The 15,018-nt window shown below is 52.6% G+C and overlaps 1 protein-coding gene across 1 annotated transcript; it reads left to right on the top strand.

Annotated features, from left to right (window-relative positions):
• The first annotated feature begins 1,190 nt into the window (after nt 1-1,190).
• On the top strand, nt 1,191-14,426 carry APOBEC2 (apolipoprotein B mRNA editing enzyme catalytic subunit 2). The gene is made up of 3 exons (XM_002714709.6): nt 1,191-1,913; nt 10,188-10,751; nt 14,048-14,426. The coding sequence occupies exons 1-2, from the start codon at nt 1,774-1,776 to the stop codon at nt 10,729-10,731; spliced, it is 684 nt and encodes a 227-aa protein (XP_002714755.1). The 5' UTR covers nt 1,191-1,773; the 3' UTR covers nt 10,732-10,751; nt 14,048-14,426.
• Nucleotides 14,427-15,018: the final 592 nt, after the last annotated feature.

Raw genomic sequence — 15,018 nt, 5'->3', positions numbered from 1 at the left:
AGGCAGAAAGAAAGAAAGAGAAAGAAAGAAAGAAAGAAAGAAAGAAAGAAAGAAAGAAAGAAAGAAAGAAAGAAAGAAAGAAAGAAAGAAAGACAGCCCCTGTGGCCCAGCCTCTTTAGCCCTTCCTGTCTCCTGGTCTCATCCCCTAGGTCTCTCCAGCCATGCAGGTGACCCTGAGAGCCCCTCAAACACACACGGGATCCTCCTGTCGCAGGATCTTTGCACCTGCTCCTCCTCTCCTTAGAATACAAGGGTATTTCAAAAACCTCATAGAAAGAAAGTGGAAGTAAAAAATAAGTTTATGTATGTGAAAGAACTTTGAAATCCATGATCATAGGCATCTTCAAAAGTTCATGGAAATGAGTATTACAAAAAAACTACGCATGGAGTTCAGAGGCTCCATCTACCTCCATGAAGACAGCAATTGCTATGTGCTCTATTTGCCGTATTCCTAGGACCTGAACTAGTGCCTGGCATGGAGGAGCTGCCCACCACGTATCGCGCTAAATGACTGTGAGGGACTCGGACTTGGCCTCCAAGTGAGAGAGCCTACGTTCTCATCCTGCTGCTGCCACTGATGAGCTGTGTTGACCTTAGCCAAGGCCCTCAACCCCTCTGTGCCTCTCACTTTCCCGGACATAACAGAGGGAGCACCCGCGTGGCCTCCTGGGGCTGTTGAGAGCATGAAGTTTGACTTCACATGCAAGCCACCAAACTCGCCCCTGGCCCATTTCAGAAAACACTCTGAGCTAAAAATTAAAAAAAAAAAAAAAAAGCTCTCTGCTGTGGCCCGGGAGTGCAGTGGAGGATGGCCCAAGTGCTTGGGCCCTGCACCCCATGGGAGACCAGGAGAAGTACCTGGCTCCTGCCATCGGATCAGCGCGGTGTGCCGGCCGCAGCGCGCTGGCCGCGGCAGCCATTGGAGGGTGAACCAACGGCAAAGGAAGACCTTTCTCTCTGTCTCTCTCTCTCTCTGTCCACTCTGTCTGTCAAAAAAGAAAAAGAAAAAGAAAAGAAAAGAAAAGAAAAGAAAAGAAAAGAAAAGAAAAGAAAAGAAAAGAAAAGAAAAAAGAAAACACTCTGAGCTTAGCAAAAGGCCTCTGCTGTCAGCAGCCGAGGCTCCTGGCTGATCTGACACTGCAGCCAGGGTTCCCAACAGGCCAATCAGGTCCCGCTCCCTCTGGCTCCCAGCTCACACTTTCTTCCCAACTCTCAGGGTGTACCCCCGCCCAGGACCCTCCTTTGCTGAACCCAAGCTTCCCTCGCAGTGAAAACTACCTGGGGCTCTTTGTGGTCGCCCCCTTTTAACGCGACTTCTCCTTTTCAGAATTCTGGGATGGCCTCTCTCTTAAATAGCAGGACGCCTGCCCTGGAACCCTCTCCACAGGCTCCCTTTGGGAGTTGGAAAAGTTGAGTGGGCAACAAAGGGAAGAGTATACGGTGAGAGGAGGGAGGCAGGCCCAGCCGTGCGCACCTGCCAGCTTCCTGTCCTTGCCCACTGATAAATAGGGGCTCCTGAGGGCCAGACTTTCCATTCCCCCACCCCGGCACCCGCCGTCACTCAATTAAAAAAAGACAGAGAGAAAGGGCCTGGGGGAGGGGCAGGAGGCCTTGGTTATAAAGCCTGTAGCCCAGGGGCCCCGAGCAGGAAGCTTCTTCCCGTCATCCTCAGCCAGGCTTAGCTGCTGACAGCTGCTTGGGCCTCTGCCGCCAGGCCCCGGCCCAGCCCGCCAGCTCTCCGGTCTCAGTGACTCCCAAGCCACAACCCCTCCAATGGCCCAGAAAGAAGAGGCCGCTGCGGCCGCCGCGCCTGCCTCCCAGAATGGGGAGGGGGGCGAGGATCTGGACAACCTGGACGACCCTGAGAAGTTGAAAGAGCTGATCGAGCTGCCACCCTTTGAGATTGTCACAGGGTAAGACTGGCATGTGGGCCACGGCCCTCCTCCCTGGGAGAGGCCAGGCTCGGGCCTAACGCTGCTGCAGGGAGCCGCCACCTGTGTGCAGGGCAGGGGCTGAAGGGAACCCAGCGGCAAGTTTCTCTCTCTCTCTCTCTCTCTCTCTCTCTCTCTCTTCTCTCTCTTGGATTCTTGGGGAAGCAAAGAATCAGGGAAGTCATAGGAGCACGTTGGTGGCAAGGGCCCAGCGAATGCAGCCACCCCGCGGGAGCACTGGTTTGGGGACAGTGGAAGGGTAGGTAGCCTCAGGGAGTTTGGTGAGGATGAGGATGAGTCTGGCACATTTCAATAGGGTCCCCAAGTACCATGCCCCCCCGCCCCCCGGCTTCTCTGTGCCTCTGGGCGGGTGTCCCTTCTATCTGTGTGTGTCTCGCACTTTCCTTAGGGCTCCTCTCAGGAGCAGAAGATCCTAGGACAGGGAAGTGAGAGCCCTCCTCGCCCAAGCCTGGGTGAGAAGTAGGCTTTACTTATTGAGTCTCTGCGGAGTCTCCCCAGGGGCTGTCCACACCCAGCCCTAAGGAAGCACAGACTGGGACGCGCAGGTCATGCAACCCAGGCACTTACACAGAGAGGCGCTGATCCAACACCCCCGGCTCCAGTGTGCAGAAGCCAGGGCCCCAAGCAAAGACAGGGTGGAGAGGCTCCAGAGAGGGGGTGTGCATGGGATCCCTCAGTCTCTGGTTTCCTCCTCTGCCCACTATCTGCCTGCAGGGGAAGGCCCTGGGAAACTCACAAGCAAAGGCTAAGAAGGAATAGTGGGGCTGCATTTCCTCCTGTGCTTGAGGTTTCCTTCCGGGGTTTCCAGCAACCAGCAACGCCCACGGGCAGAGAAGTTGGGGGGTAGGGGAGGGGCAGTAGGATGGTGCCCTGGGAAGGAAGCCTGGGGGGCAACACGGACCCACCATTAAAACCAGCAGAACTTGTTGTTTGAAGCTCGGTGTTTTCCCAGTCTCGGCCTCTGTTTGTATGGTTTCCAAACAGGAGGAAGCTGTGCTAGCTCCTCCCCAGGATCCCTCCCAGCTCAGGTATTTTCTGATTTCTAAGAGAACCTGAGCAGAGTGACGTTCTCTCTGCCTGCACTCACCCAGCTAGCCTCATCCGCATCCTGGGATTAAGGGAGCAGCTGGGCACAGATTAATATAGACACAGGAAAAGCCTGGGGCCACCAGGCCAGGAGAGGCCTCAGCTCCACGGGCTCTCTTCTGGGAGAAGATCCTTTTACAGACACCTAGGCGTGCTGGTCCACGCTGTCCCTGGTACATACGCATGCTTGCAAGCCACTCTGCAAGAGGCGGGGTGGCCCTGAAGGAGCATGAGACTCGACTTACTCAACTGAACGAGCTTTGGGCTCCCAGGGCCGCGGGTCCTGGGGCTTGAAGCCCTCTCCTGTCGCTTACCTTTGCCCAGGGCTTTATCAGCACAACACGTTTTCTTGTGCGTGCACTCATTCAGCTCCCAGCTCAGTGCTTGGAGACCGAGAGATCCCGCTGCCCCTTTACAGAGGGAGACAATGAGACTCAGTGAGACTGAGTGACACGTTCCAGACGGCCAGGGAACCAGTGCGTGGCAGGTGCCCTCTCAGCCACAGGTCCTTCCCGCTGCTCTCCTACTCCTTCGGGGGCCCCAGGTTTCCCAGACAGAGCTCCCCTCCTCTCCAGCCACCGGGTCCCCAGGGGCAGAGGCTCTGCTGTGATGGGGGCTGAGAAAGCGTGGCACCATGGGGTGGCTCTCTGAGCACTCTGGGAATTCAGGTGAGAGGAGGAGCGCTGAGGCTTTCCTGGTCACAAGTGACAGCTGTGGACATCCCTCTCCGGGGCCCCTCTGGGTAAATAGACGGCTTAAAATAGCCTGGAGGTGTGGCTGCGGCTTCCAGCAGGCACAGCGTGAGGGGACACTCGCCCCTCCAGGAACCCTGGAATCAAAGGGGTCAGCAAAGCAGCTCCTCTCGGAGCCTGGACTCCTGCAGGGAGTAGATCCACAGCCTCCTGATATCTGGGGCCGACAATGTCAGAAGGGCAGGTGGGTTTCAGGAAACGGTCTGAAGTGAGCAGGGAGCGCCCGGTAGGAACGGGAGAAGCATTTGCTGTGGCCCTGGGTGAACAGGGCCCTTGGGGGAGAAAGCAGACCTAAGCCTAGTCACGAAGTAACGCGGCAAGTGACAGTGTGGGGAGTGCTGCAAATCGGGCAGTGCAGAAGCCGGCTCCAGTTGGCTCAAGCCCACTGTTCTGTGCCTCCCATCCAGACTCCGCCCCGTACTTTCACCCTGGGGGCCTGCAATTTCAGAAATCAGCAGACATGAGAAATAGGGGATCATCTGTCTATGTCTTCCTTTCTGCCAGAGAGCTAGGTGCTAAATGCTTAGCAGCACAGCACTGCAGGAGAGGAAGCTCTGAGGGTGAGGGAAGAGTGGAGAAGGCACCGCTGTGGCAGTGCAGGGGATGGGCTGGGATTTGGCAGGGCCCCAGCCATCGAAGCCAGCTTTAATTTGCCGAATGCCTGCCATTGTCTAAAATCCGAGATGCGGGGCTCGCCGTGCCCTCAGAGGAGGAAGCCAGACTTTGGAAGATTCGGTAACTCCCCTGAAGTTAGTGGAAGGAGTAGGGTGAGAACAGTTGGGCTGCAGTCACCAGTGTATCTAAAACAACAGCGAGCATCCCTTCTTTATTTGCAAATATTCTGGGGGAGGAACTGTTCATTTACTGCCTGTTTCCCCTGTTAGTGTGAGGGCATTTCCAAAAGTTTGTGGGAAAGTGGAACTAAGATAAGTTCATTTGGGTGCAAAGGAAATCCATGCACAGTCTTTCCATAATCCGTGTCCCTGAATTTCCTGAAGACTGCTTGTATACTTAACTCCGTCGGGACAGAGACTTTGTCTTTCTTGCTGCCCTAACCCCATCACCTGACCCCTAGCAGGAACTCCGCTCCTGAATGAGGGCCCATTGTGCGTTGGCTGTCTGCCAGACCTTAGGATAGGGGATGGGCTGGGGGAGAGGCTAGGCACATAGGATAGACATATGATGGTCTGGTGATTTCCTCAGAGTAGGATTCTCCTGGCTCTTGCCTGCCTCTGAAGGCTGCTGCAAGCTTCCAGGGAGCTCTGGGGCACAGGAGCTAGTTGCCCTCCACCACCACCTTTGCAAGTCTCCCAATGCGGAGTGACCATGGCCTTGCCTAGCAGCACGCCTGTTGTGCGTGTGTCTTTGCCTCTGGTTGTGTACATTTTTGCAGATAGGGGAAACTGCTACATCAGAAGGATTATTATGGAACAGAGCTGAATGCCAGATGGGGTGATTCTCCTCTCAGTCACTTCGTGAGCTACTGCTAGTTTACTCTGGCTGCAGGAGCAGCCCAGAGAGAAGGGGCAGGGTCCAGAGAAAGGAGAGGCAAGGAGTGAGGGGTCCTCAACGCCACTGTTAATCCCAGGAGTCAACCCCCCTCCCCACCCTCGCGCGCCTGCCCAGCCGCTGGCACATGCTGAGAAGTATGTCTTAAAGAAGAGAAGCCAGTCCACTGACTGCCTCCAGGGCCCTTGGGGAGGCTGGGTGGGAGGGCAAAGCTGCACCTAAGGAGGTGCCTCCCAAGGAAAGGGGCGGGCTCCAGGCTTGCCCTGGGCGGAAGTCCAGTGAGCCCTGCCATAGAAGGGCAGGCTGCTAGAACTCTCTGCTCCTGCTTGGAGCTCCTCTCCCTGACCACTCCCACCCCGGGCATCTGCCGTGGGCATTTGCTCCACCCCAAACAAGCAGGTCACAGACAGTTCCAGTTAGGGAGGGCTGAACCCAGTGCCTGGGAGTAGATTTTCCACACCAGGGCTTGTTTGGGAACTTTGGCATCTAATCTCGGGCCAGCTTCTCCTGCCCTCCAGGTTGCTCCTTTTCCCAGGACAGCTTTTTTAGGCTTGGCAAATTGAAACTGCTTAAATGGGTGCCTGAGAGAAAGGTGCATGCCACTCACTCACATCTCTTCCCCTCCAGCAAGGAGCCCAAACTCCCATGCCTTCCAGACACTGACATGCTGGGTTTCCTCCCCACAGCAGCCTGGGTCTGAGCAGATGAAGCAAGAATGCCCTTGTTGGCAGAAAGCAGGGGGGAGTGGTGCTAAGAGAGGCCGGGGGAGGGAACACAAATCACACTGTTGGTTCCTATGCAGGAAGAGATCACAGATGCGAGGGAGGATCCAATACCAGCATAGCATCTCTCCCGGCCATCACTCCAACACACACACACACACACACACAGCCCACAGCACTTTAGGAGTGAAATATCTGCTGTGCTTGGGAGCAAAGAGCTATAAGTAAATATGGTACTTAGGCACATCCTGTTACTAGAAAAAATAATGTTGCAACTCAGCAATTAGTGTCTCTATCCCCTTCCCTCTGCTAGCAGGCTTAATTTGTCTCATTTTGTGATTCTCCCAAATCCCCCGATGGCCCTGCTGTCTGACTCCCTGGAGAAATCGCAGGCCCCTGCCACGCCTGCACCCTTGGTTCCACTCCAGGGCCCGGCGGATTTCATTTGTGGGAACCCAAAGTGCTTCATTTCACCTTTCTGCTCATTCTGAGAGCAGCAAGCCCCTTGAGAAAGCCAAACAACCTGGGTCTCTGAGTAAGCCCAGAGGCAAGCCTGCCCAAAGGCCATCCCTGTCTTCCTTTGGCCTGGGGCCCCGAGCCTGGGAGGCCCCGCAGCTGAGGGACACAGTACACTCTGGGCTGCTGGCCTGAGGGAGTGGTCGTGGGTATTTATAGGGAGGTGACCTTTCTTCCTCTCCCTTGGGTTTCGGGTTTCTGTGGGTCCTGTACTCTTGCCGAGGGTAAGGGAGGGGAGAGGTCAGCACTTCCGAGGCACTGGGAGAAGCAGTGTCTCACAACCCTTCAGCCAGCCTGTGACTGCACGAGGGGCCAAGTTCAAACTTTCGGCCCGGTCATGGTTGGCGAAGCTGGAACAATGCCATTAAGGATTCCAGGAGATTCGAGCGGCCATGACATGGGCAGCTACTGCTGAAGCCCCCGAGCCAGCCAAGTAGTCGTGAGCACCAGAGTACTCCAGAAAGTCACTGGAATTCCAAGACAATTTAACAAAATTAAGAGACAAGTTTATTTTGGTGCAAAACTTTTTGAGATCCATGCCTAGTTTTTCCATAATGCCCATTTTTCCATGAGTTTTTAAGCACCCCCCCATCCCCGCCCGCCGCGCCTTATACTTCCAAGGGTTCTACCTGCCATCATACTGGTGGTTCTGGACTGGATGTGGGGAGAGCAGTGATCAGGCAAAAAAGGCCTTGCAGAGCCAGAAGAGTTTGGGCATGGAGGGTAAACTTAGTGTTTCTCGGAAGCAGAAAGCCAGTCCAGCGACTGAAAGGATCAATTAGCAACTGGCAGGGTGCAGAGTGGTCTGGAAGTTCAAGCGAATTTCCAGCAGGGATGGAAAGATGAGAGGGGAAATATCAGCGATCCACTCTAAGTAAATAATAAACACCTCCAGGGAGGCACAGAGGGGCTTAGAGAGCTAAGTATAGCACCTGAAGGAATCCTGGGGCTGGGTCTTCAAACACATCCATCTCCACCGCGGTGACTTAACTTGACAGAAACACTTGGGAGACTTGGGAGGAGAGTATTTGGTGAAGGGGGGTGCGGAATCCTGCGGGGCAATCACTCAAGTGCACTCAGCCCTCTGGCATCCCGGCTTACCCCTAAACAGCCAAGGCCTTGACACATCAGGGATTCCCCTGCAGCCCAGGGCGTCTGGTCACCTCTCTACAGAAAGAAGAGAACAGGTGGAGACGGGCAGCAGTGGAACTAATGGGGCCACAGGTTGTCTTCCCCAGCAGCCAGGAGATTGCTTTTTCAAAAGGCAGGCAATCAGCCTCTGCAGCCGGCACCCATGCCCGCCTCTCTCCCTGACATTTCAATCTCTCTTCTTAAAGTTTCATTTTCCTTGGCCTTCAAACCTGCATGCATCTTCCTATTTTAGAAACACACACACATGCACCTGAAAATAATAATAAGAAATCTTCAACTCCGACGCCGTCCTCCCTCGCTCTTCCTCTTTCTCTCCTTGTTTCTACTACCGAACTTCCCGCAAAGCCTGGCTACTTTCATTTTCTAACCATTCTCTCCTCCCCTGAGGCTACTGGACACCTACACTATTCTCCCAGAGGCCTGGCATTCTAAGACATCTCAGGGGCCTTGTAAATTCCAGGTTTTTCCCCAGCTTCACTCCATCTGCCTGTTGCCACCACGGTAATCTCCCGTGGACATCACTTGTACGCATTCCTTCCACGCAAGAACCAGTAACAGTTATCCGTCTCCAAATCACAGCTAAACTCTCTGGATTTTTCGTAACGTGTCCCTCTACTCGACTGTTCTACTCCTTACCATTATCTGTTCTCAGATGTTTTATTTAAAAAAAATTTTTTTTATTTGACAGGTAGAGCAATAGTGAGAGAGAGACAGAAAGGTCTTCTTTCTGTTGGTTCACTCCCCAAATGGCCGCTACGGCCAGCACTGCGCCAATCTGAAGCCAGGAGCCGGGTGCTTCCTCCTGGTCTCCCATGCGGGTACAGGACCTAAGCACTTGGGCCATCCTCCACTGCCTTCCCAGGACATAGCAGAGGGCTGGACTGGAAGAGGAACAACCGGGACTAGTACCCGGCACCCCAACCGGAACTAGAACCCGGAGTGCCGGCGCCGCAGTTGGAGGATTAGCTAAGTGAGCCACGGCGCCGGCCTCAGATGTTTTATTGACGTCTCGGTCCAGTTAGAATCTAGCTGCTTGATTATAAGCATGGGGGTGGGGGCAGAGGCCAACCCTACAAGATGTCAAAGCAACCCAGCACTATACACAAGCTTAATGATTCCAAATGCTCTCTGTGGTTTGGTCTCACAGGTGAAAACTCTCAGGCATTTACCACGTGACAATCCCTCACCTGCAGGAAAACACACTTGAGAAATCATCACTAAGAGGGCATGCTGGCCGGCGCTGATGCTCACTAGGCTAATCCTCCACCTGCGGCGCCGGCACACCGGGTTCTAGTCCCGGTCGGGGCGCCGGATTCTGTCCCGGTTGCCCCTCTTCCAGGCCAGCTCTCTGCTGTGGCCAGGGAGTGCAGTGAAGGATGGCCCAAGTGCTTGGGCCCTGCACCCCATGGGAGACCAGGAGAAGCACCTGGCTCCTGCCATCGGATCAGCGCGGTGCACCGGCTGCAGCGCGCTGGCCGCGGCGGCCATTGGAGGGTGAACCAACGGCAAAGGAAGACCTTTCTCTCTGTCTCTCTCTCTCACTGTCCACTCTGCCTGTCAAAAAAAAAAAAAAAAAAAAAAAAAGAGGGCATGCTAAGGCTGTTCTGTGCCTGAGATGCAATTTACAAGAGTCACAGCAAGGAGCAGAAATAAAAGCATGAAATTCCTGCGAAATCTTTGTCTTGCTCCCTCGTGAGAAATTTCACAAGCGTGCTACTTTGTAAAATCGCTGTGCTTTTCAAACCAGGCCACATATTAGAATCATCTAGAGAGCTTTATAAAAATACTGCTCCCCACCCCCCCCACCATGGGGCTGGTGCTGTGGGTAAAGGCCCCACCTGCAGTGCCAGCATCCCATATGGGCATTGGTTCGAGTCCTGGATGCTCCACTTCTGATCCAGCTCTCTGCTATGTCCTGAGAAAGCAGTAGAAGATGGTCCAAGTTCTTGGGCTCCTGCACCCGCGTGGGAGACCCAGAAGAAGCTCCTGACTCCTGGCTTCGGATCGGCGCAGCTCCAGCCATTGTGGCTACCTGGGGAGTGATACAGTGGATGGAAGACATCTCTCTCTCTCTCTCTCTGCCTCTTTGTAACTCTGCCTTTCAAATAAATGAATAAATCTTAAAAAAAAAAAAAATCAGGCACCCTCACCAGATAGTCTGACTTAATTCATATGGTGTGGGACCCAGACATTGACATTTTTAGTCTTCTAGGTGATTCGAAGGTATAGTCAGTGGGGTCAAAGGGTCACTGATTTAGAAACAGTCAGGGTGTGGTGTTTGGGCTCCCTTCCTGCTGGGGTGATCAGAATGCACATCTCCGCCCGAATTCCCCTATTCTCTCCTCCAGAGAAGCCCTTCTGGACTTTGTCACGCCTTTCTGTCACTGCCATTGGCAGAGTGAACCTGCCTTGGAGAGCTACCTTCTCAGGGCCAGCCCTACAAACAACTCAACATTTTCCTCTCTCCTTCCCTGTCCCTTTGTCCCCTTGAACTATAGGGAGCGGCTGCCTGTCAACTTCTTTAAGTTCCAGTTCCGGAACGTGGAGTACAGTTCCGGGCGGAACAAGACCTTCCTCTGCTACGTGGTCGAGGTGCAGGGCAAGGGAGGCCAAGTTCAAGCAACCCGGGGCTACCTGGAGGATGAGCACGCGGCCGCCCACGCCGAGGAAGCCTTCTTCAACACCATCCTGCCGGCCTTCGACCCGGCCCTGCGGTACAACGTCACCTGGTACGTGTCGTCCAGCCCCTGTGCGGCCTGCGCCGACCGCATCATCAGAACCCTGGGCAAGACCAAGAACCTGCGCCTGCTCATTCTGGTGGGGCGGCTCTTCATGTGGGAAGAGCCCGAGATCCAGGCTGCGCTGAAGAAGCTGAGGGAGGCTGGCTGCAGGCTGCGCATCATGAAGCCGCAGGACTTCGAGTACGTCTGGCAGAACTTTGTGGAGCAGGAAGAGGGAGAAGCCAAGGCCTTTGAGCCCTGGGAGGACATTCAGGAGAACTTCCTCTACTACGAGGAGAAGCTCGCCGACATCCTCAAGTAGGCGGCAGGGCTCGGCCTCACGTGAGTCCTCCCAGCGCTGGGGCGCTGTCACTTTAATAACCGGGAACGTGGGTACAAGGCAGAAGGAGCAGCCTGTCATTTGCCCTGGGGAGGACTGCATTTTTTTCTGCCTCTGGCTGGTGTGTAAGAACATCTTAGGCCACCTTGCCTGCTTTTCTTTCTTCCAGGTCTCTGTCCCCGAACTCATTCCCTCTTACCTTTCGGTATCAAACTAATCTCGGCCGGCGCCGCGGCTCACTAGGCTAATCCTCCGCCTAGCGGCGCCGGCACACCGGGTTCTAGTCCCGGTCGGGGCGCCGGATTCTGTCCCGGTTGCCCCTCTTCCAGGCCAGCTCTCTGCTGTGGCCAGGGAAGGCAGTGGAGGATGGCCCAAGTGCTTGGGCCCTGCACCCGCATGGGAGACCAGGAGAAGCACCTGGCTCCTGGCTTTGGATCAGCGCGGTGCGCAGGCCGCAGAGGCCATTGGAGGGTGAACCAACGGCAAAAGGAAGACCTTTCTCTCTGTCTCTCTCACTGTCCACTCTGCCTGTCAAAAAAAAATTAATAAATAGATAGATAAAAAATAAATAGATATCAAACTAATCTTCCCACAACTTGGAAAACCCAGGCGTGATAAGGAAAAGCTCAGCTGAGACAGCAGGGTCCTCCTTAAGAAGATTCACGTGGTGCAAGCACCTGTTCCTGAGCAGGGCAGAGGACGGATTTAAATCCCCCCAGCCTGCCACTGCGTACTCATCCATACTAACTCTGGACGCCTTCCAGTTGCCCTGCCCCAGCCCCGTTTGCAATCCTCCCTTTCCATTTTTCTCTTTCCTCCCTTGGAGGCATTTTTTTTTTTTCATTTTTAGTTCAGTTTAGATTTCCCAAGTGGATTTGTATTCAACTTTTTTTGGGGGGCCAGATGTGCTTCCATGCTTTGTGGGAGATCGGTAACTGCTGGGTGAATGGTCAATGCATTTGAACTCCTGAGAAATGCTGACCGCAGGAATGGGGATTGAAGAGCCAGGGGCTGGTCCGTGCAGGGAGCTCTAAGGGGTTAAAAGATGTTGTAAATGGCGTGGCTTCTCAGAAGTAGCCTCCTGAAGAGAAGTGAGAGGACAGGAAGTAAAGATTAGCTATTTAAGCAAATAATTAGGACACAATTAAGGCCAATTTGGCTTCTTGCTGAGGGTAAATTAGACTCTTAGAGAAAAAGGCCACTTACCCTCAGGAAAGAGGGTAAAAAACTTTACCATCTTCTTTTGCATGTGGCCTGATCTCCTTTGCTCCCACAGAAATACTGAGACTGAGCCTCTTTATGAGGCTGTGAGTTACGGGTCCACAGCGTCCCGCCCTCGTAGACATGCTGAATTCTGGCGCAGCACACATGTTAATAGACCCACATGCTTCCACGAAGATGTCCGTGGATTCCAGGCGTCTCTCACAGACTCAGTTGGGGATCAGTGCTCCGGAGCTCCCAGCTGGCAGCCCGTAGCCACGCTCATGGGGCGCCCGCGCATCCTAGAGCTGAGTGTCTGATGACCCGTGGAGACACCATTTTCAGCCATTTCTTCAAAAAAGCAGGGCCCAGCCCTTGAATTCAGTGAGACCGTGGTAGGGCAATGCTATGCATTGCCCTGCTGAACCAGACCACAACATTCTCAGCAGAGTTTAGCAGCAGTAAAAACGTTATCTTCCAGGCTGACCTCTGATAACGAAGATCTTTCTTGAAGTACTAGCACTGTAATTAGATTCTACAGAAGGATAACTGGTAGCTGAAGTTTAAAACTCCAATACACTTTTTTCTTAAACACCTTTCATGGGCCACTTGTTCCAGCTACCTAACTAGTAGGTTCCTAGAAATGTCTTTCAGGAACTTTTCATCAAAATTAAGCATTTCAAGAAGGATTGAAAAGATATTCTAATTTGAGATAATTGAGGGTTCTATCTTATACTAAACAGAAGCAAAATAAATCAGCTTGAGGGAAATGGCCGTTTCTCAGGGTTTTTGTTTTGTTTTCTCCCCTCTATTTGTGAGATAGACAGAGACAGAAAGAGACACACACACATGGAAGTGCTTGAGGGCTAGCTCCCATCCACTGGGTCACTCCCTAAATGCTAACAAGAGCTGTAGCCAGAACCAGGAGCCAGGAACCCAATCCAGGTCTCCCACACAGATGGCAAGGATCCAATTACTTGAGCCATCACAGCTGCTTCCCAGGTTCTGCACTGGCAGGAGGCTGGAATCAGGAACCAGAGCCAAGATTTGAACCCAGGTACCCCCATGTGGGATGTGGGCCTCTTACTACTAAGTACCTGCTCCTAAGTTGTACTACTGTTAAGCAGACTATTACTGAACACTTCACACATTGTAGGCTCCATTAACATACACAAGTAACTATTATCTGACTAGCATTACCATACTCCCCTCTCCTCTATTTGAGCTGCTCATGCTCCTTAAGGTAAAGGTTAGACTGTATTTTAAAAAATGGCATGAAATAGTTGTACTCTAAAAGCCCAAAAGAATAACCTCAATTAAAATGATCCCAAGGAGTAAGCATTTGTTAAATAAGACCTGCCTTGTTATCTTTTCTATCTTTTGTTTTTAAAAGGACGAGGGTGGGCACATGCCTCACTGGCTGGAGTCACTGCATGGGACGCTCATTCCCCCTACCAGAGTGCCTGGTTGGAGACTCGGCTACCCCACTTCCCATCCAGCTTCCCGCTAATGCACACCTCAGGGATGGCAGTGATGACTCAAGGACTTGGCCTGCCACCCACGTGGGAGATTCGGATGGAGTCTTCAGCTCCCGATTGCACCATGGCCCAATCCTGGCTGTGGCAGGCATTTGGGGGATGAACCAGCAGATGGAAGATCTGTCTCTGCTTCTAACTCTGGCAGAAGCCAGGAGCCCGGGACATCACCTGGGGCTCCCGTGTATGTGGCAGGGGCCCAAACATTTGGGCCATCCTCTTCTGCTTTTCCCAGGTCTGTTAGCCGGGAGCTGGATTGGAGCTGGAGCATCACAGACAGCGACCTTACCTGATAAGTCAAGATGCTGGCTCCTAATGCAAGTTTTTAAATGAATGACAGAATAGCATTTAATCACATACATAACTTGAGAGCAGAGTTATGGCAGATCTTTTCTGAGTTCTTTTTTTTATGTGAACCACAGTAAAACATGAATGAAATAAATCCATCCTGAGTAAGCCTGAAACTGTTTTAGACTACAGGATGGAGAGACTTGCAGAATGCACACAGAAACCTTGGCTGGCAGGGCTTCCAGTAACATGCTGTTTTCTGTTTTCTGACCAAGGTCTGCCTGCTGCCACAGCAGTGACACATATGGCCGTCCCGAACATGTCTGTCTTGGAGCTGGACACACGATGCCAACCGATTCTACTGGACAAGGCCCTCAGAAGACTCAAAATATACTTCTCGCAGTGTAATTCACTTAGGCTGTGCCTCTCTCTTTAAAGCTGCTGTTAGGAAAGAGGAAGGTAGGAGAGAGACAGCCAGTTGCGGGCACCAGGTGTCTGTGGGGCTGAAGGCCTAAGGATGCCCCAAAAGGGGCACTTGAGGCAGCCAGCCTCAGTCTTGACACGTCCAGAAATTCATTTTATGTTAAGCTGGGTTGTTCTGTTTTTTTAAGAAAGAAAATCAGCAGTATTAATAAAAGAAACAGTGTGGTTTTCTGTGGCCGCGTTTTTTAAGGCACTTGGGACATCTGGGAGTTCTCAGGAACAGTAAGCAAGCCCCAGGCTTAGGGCTATCCTAGGCTGTGAACCAGGCTGAGGTCTCACGAAGTGGGAGGGAAAGTTAAACCAGAACGTGTCTGGACAACATATGATACTAATGAGATCACCCGTGAACACTTCCTACGGTGGCCTTGATATTAAAATATTCTTCTGAGATTGTCAGTGAGGGCCTTTTCCCTTCTCTGAAGATAAAGAGTATGGCAGAGGGTGGAACAAAAAACAAAAAGCATGAGAAATCTGTTATGAGGTACTCACATACCGTTGCCAATTACTAAGTAATTAGCAATGATTAAAGAGGAGAGGGTAAAAAGTAGGTGGGGTTCAATGTTCAGATACAACATGGAAAAGTGTTCAGTATGAGGTACCTGACCCAACAGCAGGATGTCAAAACTCATTTCTTAAAACATTTGTTTTGAGTCCTATATGGAAGCAAAATTCACATGTGAATTTCTGGGGGTTTGCCAAGCTCTAAGTTTCCAGGAATAATATGTTGGTTCTGATTATCAGGCCATGTCTCCTTTCTCCAGAC

Source organism: Oryctolagus cuniculus, chromosome 5 (genome assembly GCF_051225735.1).
Source record: "Oryctolagus cuniculus isolate XC-2025 breed Fujian yellow rabbit chromosome 5, ASM5122573v1, whole genome shotgun sequence".
Lineage (NCBI taxonomy): Eukaryota > Metazoa > Chordata > Mammalia > Lagomorpha > Leporidae > Oryctolagus > Oryctolagus cuniculus.
This window is presented reverse-complemented; position numbering and strand designations above follow the sequence as displayed.